Source organism: Corvus moneduloides, chromosome 2 (assembly GCF_009650955.1).
Source record: "Corvus moneduloides isolate bCorMon1 chromosome 2, bCorMon1.pri, whole genome shotgun sequence".
Lineage (NCBI taxonomy): Eukaryota > Metazoa > Chordata > Aves > Passeriformes > Corvidae > Corvus > Corvus moneduloides.
In genome coordinates this window covers 112947797-112965224 of record NC_045477.1, presented here as the reverse complement: position 1 = coordinate 112965224, position 17428 = coordinate 112947797, and the positions used below count along the sequence as shown (strand labels likewise).

The 17428-nt window shown below is 42.2% G+C and overlaps 1 protein-coding gene across 17 annotated transcripts in view; it reads left to right on the top strand.

Moving 5' to 3' along the window:
- Positions 1–17428, top strand: part of DMD (dystrophin) — a 1179964-nt gene that overhangs the window by 1088698 nt on the left and 73838 nt on the right. For 13 of the 17 annotated variants that reach the window (XM_032100882.1, XM_032100890.1, XM_032100878.1 and 10 more), the window contains one exon: positions 12084–12145. In XM_032100882.1, the coding sequence (XP_031956773.1) occupies positions 12084–12145 (62 nt within the window). Of the gene's footprint in view, positions 1–5300; positions 5426–12083; positions 12146–17428 lie in introns of those variants that run through there. The other 4 variants (XM_032100895.1, XM_032100894.1, XM_032100891.1 and 1 more) reach the window with 2 other exon arrangements.

Here is a 17428-nt window from a genome sequence, read left to right as displayed (position 1 = left end):
CAGAGTTTCTTGCTATTGAGATATATACATTGATAGTAAACAGTAGAGAAGTTAATGATTTTGTAAGCCAGCTTTTGTGTTTGCAACACATAATTTTATGCATAGAAAGAAAGATTTTGAGGTAAAAGAGAGTCAGTGAGTAAGACAGTTTATGAAATCCTTATTTTAATCCTCCCAGGAAGCAAAACAATCATTTATTTCCAACTGGGCATGCAAAGAAAAGACAGAAATGGAGTTTTTCTTTGCTGCTTTGTTTAATTTATCCTTATTAGTGTGCATTTTTTCTCAACCCTACTCCCTGAAATGATAACCATTCATTTTGCCAATACAGACTCCTCAAACCAAGAATTTACTATGGTCTAATTATAATTTTTCAAGTCTTATTTGTGCATTGTTAAGATCAGCAGGCAATTTGGTTTGACCTATGTTTTCGGTTGGTAGATTTTAAGTCTTCTTTTTTAATATATATATATATGGGGTTTTCCCCTGTTAGCTTTCTGAAAGCCTACTTCAGAGGGGGTTTTACTACTTTTAGTCTTCTAGCATTATGTCAGCATTTTGTCAACATTTCTTGATCTCCTGTTCATGGGACTATTCACACTCCAGTTCATCTCCATCCCAGAAGAGTAAGGGTTACTGCTTTCTTAATTTTCTTTCTTTGCTGTGGTTTCTTATGGAAGGGAGAAAAGAGCTTTTGCTATTCACAGGAGCTTACCTGAAGAGCTCATAGTGCTGGTGGACCCGGGAAGATATCTTTCTAGTAATGTGTGCAGTCTTACTTAACCTCAGTCCCCCTCTGCTCCTCTTTTCAAGGTCATACACATGGCAGTAGAGACTGAACGCCCTGCTACTGTTGCTATCACCTTAAAAAATAAATGTAGCCTCTCGAAATTATCCTTTCCAAGATCTCAACAGGCTGGAATTCATACATATATCTAATATATTCAAAATGACAGGCACCCTCTCGTTCACCTTCCAGCAACAGCATGCAGCGCAGTGCAACATAAGGCACACACAGGCTGCTCCTGAGGCTCCATTGTACCCATCTTGTAGGGTGACTAAGATTTCACTTTTAATCAGGTGTCCTTACTGTAGTAAAAGCAAGTAGAGCCCAAAGGAATGCGAAAGCTGTGCCGCTGTGCATTCAGCAGGAACAGAAGTGTTCCTGTCAAACGTGCCGGGTACTAACACTTCCCATACTGGCTATTACATTGCTGCAAGCTCTGTAATATTTACTGCAGAATTAGTTAAAAAAACAGAAAAAGAAGGGATATGTCTTCCTTGTCTGTCTGTTCCAAGAATATCTTAGTGAAACAAATCCTTGTGAGCTCCATTTGCCAGTTACCTGCCTTGCAGTGCAGAGAATGAGCCCTTGGGTCAGAAGAAGCACCAGCTTGTCATCTTTCATATGGGACAGAGGTTGAGTTTCCCTCTGGACAGGGAGTGGTAGGCTCCTTTCCCAGTACCCTCTGGTGAAAATAACTGATTTTAAGTATACTGAGCTATGAATGTTTTACTAGGTCTTTAATTTACACTGCAGTGTTGGGGAAAATGAATGGAGCATTTCAAAACCATTTGCTTCATTGCATTATAGTATTTTAATGTGTTTTCAGTGGTAATGTGCAAAAAGGCAAAAAAAAACCCCAAAACAAACTAGCAGCATCCAAACCAGTATTCACTTCTTGGCTCTTCTGAGAGCTATAAACAATTGCCCAGACACCCTGGAGGTGTCAGCCCTTGGAGCATATTTAAGATGCATGATCCAGGAAAGTGTCATTATGCCATCCCAAGTGAATTTTAGCATTTTTTTATACCAAGAAAAAGAAAATAGATTCAAACAGTGTAACGGATTAGCCAGCCCAACACAGAGCACCACAACATCTTCTTATATGCAAAGCAAATTAATCCACTGACCAGATAGCTGAGCAATGGTAAAGCCACACTTACAAGGAGGCTACACACTTCAGAGGGCTCTGGAAGCAAGACTTAGCTAATAGGAAAATGTTGTATCTTCACTTTCAATGGCAGTAAAATTAAAGAAATGTCGCTAGTTTTTAACTCATAAAATGCTAAACTTACAAGCAAACTTGTACCCTTAACGTCTACCTTAGTTTTAGGCAAGTCCCTACCCATTTCTGCAGTTGGTTTTCCACATCTGTCTGTAACATGGAGTGATGATGCTAATCTCGTACATAAAACTTACAAAGATTTATACTCAGGTGTTAATGTTTAGGAATCAATTATTTTATGTTCAAATAACTAGTTTTAATGTGTACATGACTCTGGATCTTTCCCCATCGAAAAGGGACAACATTCTGAGGAGAACTTATTAAAACCGAAAAATCTGCTTTCTTAAATGCGAAATTCCAGTGACCCTTTGGACAGCGAGCAATGTAGTCAGACTGCCTGCAAATCCAATTAATCTTTCTATTTTTCTTTTTTCCTGAAAGAGTTTTGGGGTAGTAAGACCACTTCTAAGTATTATCCCTCATTTTTTAGGCAGCCATGATTTCCCTTTAAGCACCTGGTGTTATTAAATGTTGAAGATATGGATACATTGATTAGATACAGTCCAGGACAAAACAACAGTATAGGAGAAATAAACACTGCTCTTCTTCTGATTAAGGTCTCTATGTAGGTGCACAAGGTGACTGAATAGCCCTTGCATAAGAAAAGCACCACAGGGAATTAAAACTCTGCTTACTCTGTAAACCGGTTTTATTTTCTATAGGGAGATGACTATCTTTTATCAAATAAATGGCCTAAAATTAAGTATGGCATAAAAATTGGCTTCAGTTACAAATGCCAAAGACAGTAACCACTTACACTGCAAACAAAATATATTTATGTAACAAATTACAAGTAGTTTAAAAGTAATTTGGAGTAAGAGTGGTATTACTCATGTACATTATACAGCACAAATATAATTTTCAGGTCAATCAAAACAGCGAAAAGCTTTTGTGAATTTGGAGACAACAATCAGAACTACATTAAATAGACTTTTTTGTAAAAATCAATTCATAAAGTCAATAGGCCTTAATCCCTTAATCCTTCAACATTCTTGTTTCCCCCTGGATGTTCTTGAGTGAGTAATAGTTTGATTTGGGAGATCAAAGGGTTAATTTGCTTTTCAATTGGAGAATGACTCAGAGTTACCCTTTATTGTTAAAAAAAAAAAAAAGAAAAAAAAGTGGTGTGTGGGTGTAAGGTAGGGAAAAAGAGCCAAGAAAATGGATTCACTAATTGGGGTTTTCACCTGCTGTGAGTCTAATTGAATACAATGCTTTATTTGTAACTCAAGGAGAAAGAAGATTATGCAAAGTATGAGAAATTCAGACTGGTTTTTAAATTCTTATTACTTGGCACTATTGTATGGGAAAGAAGACCAGCATGATAATAGCAGCATCAAGCTTCTGTTAAGGCAGGCCAGGAAGCTCCAGCAACAGTGAAAATTGAAGGAATGTGTATCAGAGAATCAGTGCTAGATACTTCTGAAGGAAAACAAACCACTTTCGCCGTGAAATGCCTGGCCTCTGGCTACCCGTCCCTTTGTATGACATGAGCAGCTGCTCTCTCCTTGTAGTGAACCCTGAGGTTCCTCCCAACTAGGGTGAAAATCATGCTGTTTTAAAGACTTAAGGAGAGCTTTCTCACTTCTTAAAACTTGGCTAAAAATGAGACAATGTGAGACTGCTGATATAACACAATTGACAGCCTTCAGCCAGTTTATTCACATCAAAACTAAGATACGTGATAGAGCAATGTATCCAATACAAGGTCCACTGAATTAAATGGAAAATACACAGTCTAATGAGTTTTAACATGGCGATTTATGTTTATACAAATATTATTGCTCTATTTTCTTTCCATATTGGGGTAGTATTGCAGGTACAAGGTTACTGAAAACTGTGAGTTAGACCTGTTAAAACAACCTAAATCATCTGGAAACTATGAGAATTTAGCATTTAATTCCATTAATTTTTTATATTTACATTTGAGGGCCTGAGGGGTTGAACCTGGAGCATCTCTCACATTAATGTTTCTAGAAAAAAAAACCCACATGGGCTTTCCTTGAACTGCTTGTTGAACTTTTCTTAAAATCAGATAACCCAACTACCTGGAGCCTTAGGGGGAGCCCTAAATTTCCTGGAACTTAGGCTTACACCCTCCTACTGACATCCGTGTAACAGGGGTGGGATGAATTTTCCATGCTTCTAGGTGTGTATCTTCCCAGTGTAAAAACAGGGAGATTCTTTTGTACATTTGAAAGGTAGAGAATGGATTTAGATTTGATATTAGGATGAAATTCTTTTCTGTGAGGGTGGGGAGGCACTGGAACAGGTTGCCCGGAGAAGTTGGAGATGCCCCATCCCTGGAAGTGTTCCAGACTGGATGGTGCCTTGAGCAACCTGGTCTAGTAGCAGGGGAGGTGGAACAAGATAATGTTTAAGGCTCCTTCCAACCAAAACCATTCTATGAATCTGACTTGAAAGAAATTGGTTTGGGGGTAGCTTTACCAGGAAATCACAATATGCAAGGCTTGAAAAAGGGGTTATGGGAAGGACTTGGAGCTCGACACAGCCTTATTTTAACAAGTAAAGGATGTAGAAGGACAACATGCATGAGGGGAGACTGGAGTGCTGATTTGAAGTGCTTGTGACACTAAAAGGAGATGGTTGGCTTTTCCTCGTGTAATTCATATTGCGTAGGAATTAATGCAAAGAAACATTGCAACAGTAACTTGGCATAAGCAGAACTATTTCTTCCGCACTGACAGATCCACGGGAGAAGCTCACCCTTCCTTCCCTGCGGGGCCAAGGCAAGCCCTTAGAAATTAAATTACCTGATTCCACTCATAAATAAACCACTCGGCATTTTAAGCACCAAAATTAAACGCTGAAAAAAAAAAAAGTGCAGGTTAAGGCCCATTTCAAATCTGTCTGGATTCGGTGCATATTTTAGCTAAGTTTTCTTCCCAAGCCCGCTGAAGGTGAACTGATTTGCCGCCTCTCAGCACACCCCTCTCTCCGGCCGGCCAGCGCCAGGGCAAAGAACACCCAAAAAAATAAAAAGGAAGTCAAAGGAAGCCCCGAGGGCTTCCTCCAGAATAGCTGCACAGCCCCGGGGAAGCCGGGGAGGGGCGAGGTGCCCTCAGCCGCCCCGCAGCCGGGATGAGGGGCGGGAGGATGGGGCTGAGGGCGTGCGGCGCCGGCACCGCCGCCGGGCGGGAGCGGGGCGGGGCGGGGCAGCGCCGCCTTCTCCCTCCCTCTCTCTCCCTTTCCCTCCATCCCTCCCTCCCTGCCGCCGTCCCTCCCTGCCGGCGGGGCGGCCGCAGTGGCGCTGAGCGGCGGGGCTGGGCGGACGCGCTGTTTCTGCCTCCGCGGCGCCGCCGAGCAGCCGCCGCCATGAGGGAGCAGCTCCGGGGGTAAGGGCGATGAGGGGCGCAGGTGCCGGTGGGGGCGGGCGGGGGCGCGGCCGCGGCCCGGGGCCATCCCGCGCTCCGCGGCGGGGGCGAGCAGCGTGGCCGGCCGCCGCTGTCATCGCTTACACGGGAAATCTCAACTTGCCGCCGGGTTTGTTGTGGGAACTTGGAAGGGCGTTTGGTTCGGCGCCTTTCTCCGCTTCCGAGGCCGTAGTTGGGCGCTGGATGCGCCCCGTTGGCACACGTAGGAGATGGCGGTGAGAGCGGCACGCACGCGTGGCTCTACCTGTGCCCGTACCTGTACCTGTACCTGTGCCCGTACGTGTACCTGTGCCCGTACCTGTGCCCGTACCTGTGCCTGTACCTGTGCCGGTGCCTGTACCTGCGCCAGTGCCCGTGCGCGCTGGCGAGGGGAGAAGCCGAGCCAGGGAATCGCGGCTGTGCCGGAGGTGTGGGATTCCCGGGGCTCGCCTCGTTACTCCGCAGGTTTTTGGGGGTAGCGCGGTGCTGTACAGCGTCACCTGCGCGGCACATCGCCTGTGGGGCACCTCGGGTCGGGCGCGAACTTCAGCGGAATACCTAAAAACAAACGTGCTCGGGGGTGTATGGCTTCTTCTCCCCCATAATTTCATGCTTAGAAGTAATCTTTCAAGTTAATAGGCAGAAGAGGCTGCGAGGGGATTCCCTCCGGGCGGTTGCACTGCAAGTGCTGTATTTCTTGTTGCTATATGGCACCTTATATTGCCTTTTAATAGCTGCTGTAAAACATCTTGCAGCCTGGGACACCGGAGGTGTCTTGCACTGGAGTTGGGCAGAGAGGTGGTTTTTGCAGGCGTGTGTGTGCAGAGCTGAGGAAACGAGGAACCTGGTTATATCGGGGATCTTTGACCTTTTTAGCACTAAGGAATTGTTCAAGGCCATCGCTTGTCTGAGTCTGGATTTGACAAGACCCTGCAGTGAAATTGCTTTGGCAGAAGCGGGGAGGAGAGGCTTTGGAAAGCAAATAGATCAGCCGAGAGTGACAAGCCGGGGGGGCAAGGCTCACCCAGCCCAAGCCGCTGAGCGGGAATCTTTGCCCCTGACAGAGCAGACAAAATAAATGTTTAACATCAAGGGGGAAAAAAAGGGTTACTATTCAGTACTTGACAGTGATATTTGCCCTTCTCCTACTTTTCATTTCCCATATCGGCAAGAAACTTTAATATGTATCGGTGCCTGCCTTCAGCAGTCTGATAAATCTTGCAAAAGCCAATAAAACAGGCTAAAGTCAAATTCCTGCTGAAGAGACGCTGATCCTTGGCTTAAACAGAAGTAATCTCTGCGCAGATCAGTAGTCTCTAGATTTACAGATGAAAACAGTAGTCCTTTGTAAAGCACAAAGGAGTGCCACCTTTTTACATTGCTAATACTTTCCATAGCACTGTCTTGTTTCAGCAAAGGCATTAATGAAGCACTGTAAAAAGAGAAATATTAAGTCTTTCTTTGCAATCACTGTCATCTTCTGTTGAAAACATTTTTCTTTTAAATGAGAGGCAGTGTCTATTCGTAAAAGCTCTTTCAGTTGGATTTAGGTTAGTTTAGTAAAATCCAAATAACTATCATGTTTATTTTGGCTTTTTGACAACAGTCATAAGGTGGTTGGAGTAACATTTGATTCATCATAAAGCGAGAAGGTGAGAAGTATTGTAAATCATGTCGTTTGAAAAGGGATGAGTTCAGAGTTTTGTAAAATACCACTATAATTTTGGCACTCTTTTGTGAGTATATGTGACTATTTATTGCTACACGATAGAATTTCATATTCTGTGCACATCTATGCATTTGCACATTTTGTTCATGTCGCATTTTCTAATGAAGGGTGTGGGGAGAAGCGCAGCAGAACTGGCTCTGGTATCACCAATGAAGATGGCTGTAAGAGTTTAAAAAGGACTTTGCAGTTGCAACCTAAAATTCTGCTCTGGAGCTGAGCAGTGAAAACACGGGACCTAGTTTGGTTTTTTTTTTTTTTTTTAAGGTGTGAGGGAGAAGGAGTGTGATCAAAAACAGTTGTGAATGTTACGGTGTGGCTGGTGCAGGAATGTTGGGGGGGAGATTTGTGCAAGAATTTGCGTGTGGGGGAGCATTGCTTTCAAGTCCTCCTGCTGCTGGTGTTGCTCAGAGGTAATATAAAAAGAATGAAGAAAAAATGACTGTATTTTGTCCAAACTGATCAAGTTATAACAAGGAAACTGTAATTCAGCCAGTGAGTCTGTTAGGATATCATCTCTTGATTTCATGTTTCCAATGCTGTGTGTTGTTGGCTCTGCTGACAGTGATGAGAGACAAATCTCTCTGCTGTTGGCAGGAACAGAGGAGTTCACACAGGCATAGTGTGGCAGAATTCCTTACATAAAAATTATCCTTGCTAATATAATATAATCATCCTTTAATGAAGTGGTCCTGTGGTTCCCAAAGGATGTATCAAGTGAAGACTATGCTTTCATCCCACTGAATTATCAGTATGTTTAGTGTGCCAGTCACACCTACGCCAAGGTGTCACCACTAGCCATTGCTGCTTGTCTTCTTTTCAGGCCTGGTTTTAATTTCCTTTCCACTTCTGCAGCTCAGGTCAGGTGAGAAAGAGGAAAATAAGCCAAATGAGTGCACATATATTTTTATTTGTTTCAGAATGCCTGTGATTTAAAAGCTAGTGATCAATTTAGTTGACCTAAATGTAGAGGCAAATTGAAAAATGTGTCCTCTGAGCATGTCCAATATTGCAAAACTGCTGGCTGTGTGTGCTGATGTCTTTTTGTGTTGGTGGTTTGTTGGAAAAGCATTTTGAGTACTTATTTCTGCGCATACTCTCGCTCTGCTTCAGCTGCTGCTCATCAAGAGGACTCAGACTATACTTTTCATGTCTTTCTGACTTGCAGGCTGTAAAGGGCCTTGTTCACCAGAGTTTGAAACTCTGGCAAACACTTTGCTGCAGATCTATTAAGGATGCTACAGCATTCCCAAGTGTGGTTGAGGCTGCCTGAAACTGCTGAGCTGGCATTTCACTTCAGACTGTGCTCACAATAAGGGCATACACACAAATCCTCCCCCACTGGTCCAACCCCAGACCTCACAATTAAATGGCCTTTGAAAATGGCAAAGAGGCATACGAAGAATAGCCTTGATGGAATCTAACCTTTCCTGGAGCTGCCCTGGCGTGTGGAATAGTTGATAATTTTCCGAGCTGAAGATGTTGAGAGGCGAACGCATTTTAGCTCGAGCGAAATATCTGCAGCCTTCTTGTGTTCTGCATGTAAAGTACCAGCAAAGTCTGCCCTGGCTCCGTACGGCCACTCAACCTCTACAGTTCCCTTCCAAGCCCTTGCTTTTTCCTGCAGGAGCACAGAGGGGTGCTGAGGGCCAGCCAGCCCACCTCTGGGGCTGGTACCAAATGGGAGCTGGGTAGTCCCTCCGAGGTGGGATCCAGCCAGGTGCAGGACACTCTGCCCCATGGGTGCTTACTGCTGGGGAGCTGGTTGGGCAAGAGTTAGGGGCTCTACTTGCCTGACTTTTATAGTCTTAGGAAAGGAATATTTCCTCTAAGTTGCAACAAAGTTTAATATTAAAGCAAAAAGGGAAATTTACCTGCCCTGAAAATTCAGTCTTTGTCACTTGCACATGGAGCAAATTAAACCATTCTTTACAAAAAATGCATTTCCCATGATAATTAATCTTATACCATGAAAGAAAAGCATGCTGAGTAGAGGTTTGGGGTTACTGGTATTAGAAATATCTGAAACCAGTTGGAGTCCAGTGTTCCTTCAGCAAAGGAAATTTTATTTACAAGGTCTTACAAAAGCATTTGTGTATTTTCAGGTATAGTAAATGCCATAAGCTTAAACCATATACACTAAACTCACTGATACGTGGTTAAGCCTTACCATAAAAAATAAAAATAAAAAATTCAATAAATTACTCATTGGTGTAACTTTGATTTTTGATACTAGTTTTTTCACACTAAGATGATCCTTTTGTTCTTCTGTCTCACACAAGCATGGGATATATCCATAATCCTATCTGTATTCACCTTTACCAGATATTTGATGGCTTTTAAATGTTTTCATGGGGAATCAGTTTCTTTGAAGGCTGCCAGGTTGACAGTTATGGAGTCTGAAGTGGTTTCGTTTGTCCATAGAACAATTTGGGGCTACCAAATTAATTTCATACAGAAAGGCAGGTTATTTTTGGAGGCTTCTGTAAATGTTCACATAAATTCTTTTTCTCATTTTTTGCTATGTGATTCAGCATACAAACCATGGTATAGTTCCTGTTCAAATATCCCCCACTTCTGGGGCTATCTGCATGTGGAGAAGCAAGCCAGGGTGGCTGACCTCATGTCTGGGGAGCTATTGATCTGGGACTGATGTCAGGTGCAAACAAACTGCAGCCCCAGGTCTGCAGGTGTGAATGTTTGTTTGGGTCTGCAGCTCATTCACCTGAATCATGACCTTTCTGTCTACAAGGTTTTCTGCCATGAATACACTTCCATCTTCTTTCCCTTTGGACTGCTGTTGTGTCAGTAGAGGCTTCTGGCAGCTGAGTTTTTAGGAATGAAACTGTTTCTGTTTTTCTTCAAAAATATGCTTTATACCTGGGTATGATAAAAGGTTCTGGTGTTACATTCTCCCTGCAGAACCTGCCCATACCAAGCAGGATGGGAAATGAAGGAGCTCAGATACAGGTGGCTCAGATCCACAGGTTTTCACTTGAAGCTACCCAGTTTCTGGGAATAAAAATCCGATTAACCAACCAAGAAAATCCCCAGACCGGGAGATTTCTGAATACAATTGCAGCCACTTCCCTTTGCAGGACTCGTTTTTTAACAGAGCAAAGAACAAGACTACTTTTGCTCTTGTGGTGTCCTTCTTCCCCTTTCACCACCTTCAGCCACTGCAGGAATTGGAAAGGGGTGGGAATGCTGAGGTTGATGAGACGGGATTTGTTTAAAAGCCTGTGCTCAACTAGGGCAGCACCATGGCAGCGTTTTTTCTTTATGCTTAGTGCTTGTGATCTCTTTCATTCTTTCTTGCAGTTACAGACCAAAATCTGGAAATATTATATATGGTAAGCTGCTGAACATACAGAGGTTACTGGGGCAGTAAAGTATTCACAGGAATCAAACAAATAGCCTGTCTTTTGTGGCCAAAATTAAATCATACTAAGAAAACCTGGCACAATTTTCTTTTTCCTTCAGTAGAGGTGGTGTTGAAGTGATTCATTGGAAGTTTTACCTCTTCTTAGCCTATAAAGGGTAAATGTGCACTTGGGAACATCAGTGCCTCAAAATGAGAACTCAAGGGCCGTTTGTTCTCTAAAACAACCTTGTCGTGTCAGTGTTCCAGCGCACAGTGGGGTACACAGGTGCTGCTGGGTGGTGGTTTGGTCTCCTGGAGCTGGAAGCTGTGTGCTCCAGGAGCTCCACAGTGCTGTGGGTCACGTCCTGCTCTTCTGCATGTATTCTCCAGAATTATGCGTGCATGTTGAAACCTTCACGTCTGCCTTTAGGTACAGAAATGGCAAATGTATTTGCTAGCAGTGGTATGCTACATGTGTGTTCCGTGTATTTTTTTTTTTGGAGACTTACAGTTGTCTCTTAATGCAGCTGAATTCTGTTTGAATGGGACTTTATTGGCTACAGGACAGATAAGGAGACTTTTCTTTCAAGTCTTCTATGTTAATGGAAACATAATCACATTAGCTATGCTGTCATTAAAAAACAAACTCATAGAAAGTATAACCTTAGGAGACATGAGTTCCTAGTACACCTGCTAACACTTCATCCTGTTGACTTTCTCATGCTGCCTGTCCTTCGGCAACACGTTGCAAAGCTGGAGGCTGCTGGCCTCAATGCAGAGCCTCTCCAATTTACATTCTGGTCGTACTGCAGCATTTCATAACCCCGTTTTAGCTTTTCCCTGGCTTCCCAACAGCTCTGCCACCTGACAGTGCACAGGGACCTCCAGAGCGAGGGAAAGGGCCTGGGAGTCCCAGGGAACAAGAGGAGCAGCCAAGAGTCTTTGCTAGAGGAGACTGTCACTGCAGGGTGGAACACTAGCCTGAGAAGTGGTAGAAGCTGGTGGTGGATCAGGAGGCTGTTGCACAGGGATTTTAGCACAGGTGTCTGGACTGGAAGGAAGGATTAGACCTGCTGCGTTGGGTATTTCTTACCTACCACATGGGAAAGGGTTGAGAGAGCATGTAGGGGAAAGCAAGTTAAATATGGATCTCAGTGTCTGGTCAGTTTCCAGAAACTCTTTAAGAACTAAGCCCTTTCAAATGTCTGTCCTCTAGTTTGGAGCAACTGGAGAATGACCTATACAAAGCAATGAGTTCTTAAGAATTGATTGCTTGCAAATTTCTGAAAAGATTGACATACCTGAATACTTGCTGTCTTTTTAATATTAGCACTGCTTTTAATTTTATTTCATGAGCCCTTGCCTGAATAAAGTGCTCCAGGTTAGTGCCTCTTGTTGGAAGAAGACACGCCTGTCACTGCTGAGCCCCCCCGGAGCAGCCCAGGCTGTGGGTACAGATCTGGCTATGTGCTCTGATGTGCAGCCTGCATCATTGCTGTGAGATGGAGAGAGAAATTCTACTTTACTAACTTTCATGTTTTATGTTGTAGCCATGAGACGCAAACGACCTGCTGGGATCATCCCAAGATGACTGAGCTTTACCAGTCATTAGGTAAGACATCTCTACCAGATGTTTGGTGCCTTTTTTTTTTTTTTTTTTTTTTTTTAAATTGAATGATTTACTAAGGCAACGATTTCCAGAGGAAGCAAACCAAAATTAGGTGAAAGAGAGAGGCAGAGCTTTTACCAAGGTTAAAATTTTCTGCAAGGCAAATACATAAGGAACACATTTCAAACATGCAGTAGAAAAAAATTGTATTTCATTTAGTATGTTTGGAATGTACGCTGGGTTTATAAAGTAATTTGCGTGTATTGTTGCAAAGTCTTTACTGAAAGACTGGAACAGAAGTTAGAAAAAAATAATCCTGAATCTTTCCACTGTCTAATCTACTTTACAAAAGGCACATGAAAAAATCAAACCAAGCTGCTGTTAATGTTGACTTTTGGATGGTGGGAAGCCAATTGAAGCAATTTGCCAAACTGTGTTACCACTGCTTTATTTTTAAAGCACTTTCAATACTTAGAAGGCATAGCAGCTGTCATGATGTCATTTCGAATACCCAAATTGCATGGTTATTATGACTTCAGATGTGCCTCTCTGGTGGAGGGTTATTTTTTTTCATTTTTTAGCAGCTTTGGAATTTATTAACAGAAGCACATCTATAAGATAAAATAGGTTAATCTATGCTCTAGTGCAGGCTGCTTGGCAGGCCATTTAATAGCTAACTCTTTGATTTTAATGGTTGTGTTAATAAATAATAGAGGGTATAATAAAAATTAAGCTATTTTGCTGAAAGAAATATCAGTAAATATGCTGCATTCATAAAGGAGGTTACGTCTGTACAGCACATGTACATAAACCAGCTTGAGCGCTAGAACTGTCAAATCTAGCATTCTGTGCAGGCTTATTTGCCATGGTGAAAAATAGCTTAAATTATCACCTGCTGGACTCTAGTTTAGCTGCTGAAAACAGTCTAATTATGCCAGTGTAATCTATTTCAAGTGAATTTAGGTATCTCTATGGTGCTCTGCAGTTCAAGGCATGCTAAAAATATTTTAGAAAAGTAATATTATGAAATGAAATGACACAGTGTGAAGGTTTTTTCTTTATAGTATTAGCAGTGCGGCAGCAGTTGGTTTAAAAATTAACCAGAATGCAACTCTGTATGCCAAAAAGGGATATAAAATGTATAGGTTCAGGCTGACCAAATGCAAAAGCAGACAGGTATTGACTTGTCATTTAATTATAACGTATTGCCCTGTCTCCTTCATATTTCTACTCTAAAAGTGAGTGGTTTAAAAGTTTCAGAACAAACGGTAATTGCACATGCAGACATCCCTTCAAACAGGTCTTCAAACAGTTGCCTGTTAATTGAACTGCACTCTGACTCTGCAGCCACCTTTGATCCACAGATTGCGTGGTATTGCTGATACTGTTGTTGGTCAGACCTGAAGTCCTGTTGCAACTGCTTTTCTTCTGCTAGTTCCCTCTTTCAGCCAGAGTACTCTTAAATACCAAGAAGTGAAAAGGTAATAAGGGAGAAAAGTGTCCTGATAGATTCAGGTCAGCAGTCAGAAGATGTGTGACTGCCGAAGTCAGTTTGCATTTAGTTTAACTGAGGTTTATCACTGTGAGTATCACCCAAATGTCAGGAGTTTAAGATAGCCTTGTTTTTTACTGCATAAAGAAGGAACATGTTCAGGCAGATTTTGTTTCTTACTTACTTGTGAACTTTCTTTTTCTCCTGCTATTTTCCTTTTCAGGAGCAAGAAATGTCCAAAAAAGCAGTCCTCTATCTGGATGGTTTTATTTCTTTTAGAGTTGAGACCAAACACTCATTAATGTGAAAGCGACACTGATTTTTGCAAAGTATGCATAATACGTATTTTTATGAGTAAACTGAGGTGTTGATATATGTGTACAAAAGAGACTAGACAAGGTGACTCTTTGTCTACTGCCACATGGGTGAAGCTTTGATGAAAGTGCTACTGAATAACCTACAGAATTATTTTATTTTTGAACTGGGTGTAATCACCGTTGCCGAACTCTCACACAAACTGCATAATACAAGTATAACCCGTTTAGTCTTGAACAGAACCCTTGATGTATTTTCAGTGCTTTGCTTTGCCTCAGGTCAAAATGGTAATAATGGGATGTTTGAAGTCTTTTCAGACTGTTCAGTAATATATTATCCAAGAAGATGTTATTAAAGTAGATTTTGTATTGCATACTCATTAGATCCTATTATTTTACCCCACATTAGGATCCAAATTTCGTTTCTAATTCATATAAAGAAGCTAGTAAAGAGGTTAGTATGTATGCCTTTTTAAAAATCTGGTAGAAAGCATGAATTTGGCAACCGGGTAAATGTAAAAAAGTGAGACCAAATACATCAATGCTGTCAAGAGTTTTAATTTCCATTTTCCAACTCCTACACTTAGCCAGCATGGAATAATTGTGCTATGCGATGTAGCTCTCTATGTATGCTGGTGTATCATTGTTATGATCTGGTTTAAACTCAGAAAAGCAAAGCAAGCTAAGTCTCTGAGCATAAACCAGAAAGAACTTAGGAGGTTCAAAATGTTCCCACAAACGAGATTAAAACCAAACGAGGTTAGATGTTGTTGCCAAAAAATTTATGTATTCTATTTAATAGTAAACGAAGCAAAGAGAAGAGAAAAGAAAGAAAGAAATGGAAAAAAGAAGTGTGGGGGGGGGGTTTGGGGGCCAGGGAGAGGTGACAGGGGTTAGGTGGAAGCATAGCACCCATCCAAGGGTCCCAATGATGTCTCGTTGCTCCCCTCCATCTGATCTGCTGGTGGTGAGGGTCCCCCATCGCTGCCGTGGCCACGCCGCCACACGCCAAAGAGTGCAGAATCCCGTGGATTAATACACGCTGTGGGCCAGGTGGGAACGCCCACGTGTCTCCCTTGCAGGGGCCGGCTTGACACTGTCCCCTGCAACACTGAGGGTCTGTTGCACCATCTCTGGTGCTCTGGTGCAGGGTCTGGGGACCCCTTTGAGGGGGGCCTCTGTGATGGGCCATGTCACCCCCTTCTGCTGTGGATAAGCTTCCCCCCCCCGGTGAGGACCCCTCAGCTGGGCTCCTCTGCACAGGGGAGGATGGGCAGTCACTGCTCCTCTCACCACAGGCTTTTCCAAGATAGCCAGAGCGTCTCCTCCCTCCACCCTTTGGTTTGAGGGTCTGTGCAAGCCTGGCAGCTGATAGCCCTGGGGCTGTGGTCTCCACCTTGGAGGTGTCAAGCTTGTGCTTTGTGAATGTCCTGAGTTTGTTACTTTATCTTATCTTCATCAGCAAGCAGTGTCAGGCCTCAGTCCATTCAGGGTGTGGTAGTCTTCTCTGCAGCTTTTGTAATACAGTTTTAAAAGTCCTTCAAGAAAATGTTTAAGTCATAAATTATAATATTTCAGTCTCTGACAATCATAATCTGCTGCAGGATGCTTATGTCTAATTTAAATTCTTACAAATTCCAAAAGCTTAATTTAAGTGGATGAGGTAGGTGAATCCTGGCACAAGGTAACATCTCTTACCTGCCTCTGAGATGCAAGAGACACTTTTCTAAGAAAGAAGAGTAATATTAATCTTCACATATCCAATTCACACACCTACAGATTGTTGCATTACATTTTTGCTAAAATAGATTAATTTCAAGTGTGAGATATATTGGTTCATTTTTCTGTCTTTAGAGATCTGGGTATTAATAAAAATGAAGCTAAATTACTTGGGAGCATTATTTGGTCCTAATAAAAGAAGATAGCAATGTGCTGTGCACGCTTTTGCCTGATCAGGTTGTTGGTCAAGGAAGTCCTGTAACCTCTTCAATTGGGACTGCATCAGAGACAGCAGGAAGAAGCTACTGGAAGAAATTATACAATAATCTGCCTATGAAGGAAGTATCCTCAAATTCTCTTGGAGCTCATTTGCTGAAACATAGCTGGTTATTAAGAGACTTGTTAAATATTGGATTTGAAATTATATATGTGTATCAAAAAATTTCCAACTGGTGGTTCTTTCTAACAGAGATTTTCTTTTAAAGATACTAAGATGCTTGTTCCTGACTCCTCTTTATTATTTAAACAATGTAGCATTTTATCAGTTTTAATCAAAAATTTACTCAAGTTGAGCAATTTTTACTCTTCTTTTAAAGTTATGGCTACTTAAAGTTACATAATCTGTCTATATTGAATGACATAATTGTTATTTAACGTTTAGTTGAAGTGGCAACAGGTAGTAGATGTTGGTACAGATTAAATAAAAAAAGGAATCATGTAAGTTAAGAACATAGAGAATAAATAAATGCTGAAATAGGAACGGTAGTAAAAACTATGATATGTGAGCTTCAAAGGATCAGAGGCTGACAGACATCCCCTGGTTTGTATTTACACCATTATGAACCACTCCTATTTTCTTCTAACTTCCTTCTGAAAGACTTCAAAGTACCAAAACTGCTCCAGCTGCTTTTCTTTCCAAAAGCAGTTCCTCTGCAGCAGATCTGCTGTTTTTACACTGCTCTTTTACATCCCCCTTACAAATTTTTTTCATCCTTCATGATGACTCCAGGGCATCACTGAAAAGAGAATTTGTGTTGTTTCACTGTCTTGGAGACCAAGGACCTTTGCATGATGGGAGAGACAGGAAGAGCAGGAATCATAAAGTGGTCTGAGTTTGCTCAATTTTTTCAGATTATCTTCTGAGAGTGAGTATTTAATGTCAGGCAGCTTAGCTCTGAATACTAGTATTTTGCCTTTAAGCTGAAAATGACTCCAACCTTTGCTATGATGGCCCAGGAGGACTTGGCTTGTTGTGCCATACTGTTAGTGTCCCCCTCCTCCTGCCTTCCCATGTCATGTCATGTCAGTACAAGTGTCTTCAAGGTGCATTAGTGTCACCATGTACAGTAATTGCAGTAGTAGGGTGCAGTCAGACATGTTGTTTATCAATCCTAATTCTCCAAGGCAAGACAAGAGGGTGAAAACCATCCTCATCCTTGCAGACTGCAGTGCACTGGTGACAGCTCTCCATTTAATTTAGAGGGATGGGGGGCAGTTCTCTATGGATTACATGAAAGAAATGTCAGAGTTGCTTAACACAAGGTGGGAGAATGCTGGAAGGCACCTCTGAGCCTTCTCTGAGCTTTCAGCAGCAGCTGCTGTGTTGGTCTTGTGGCTGGTTTCTCTTGTGCAGCAATGTGTACTTCTAACTCCCAGTGACCAAGGCTGACTAACTTCATCCTCTTTGGTTTGTGTATGTTGATTTGTCCCTCTGAAATGCTGCAGACTAAACTGCCCCTGGCTGCCATTACAGTTTGTATT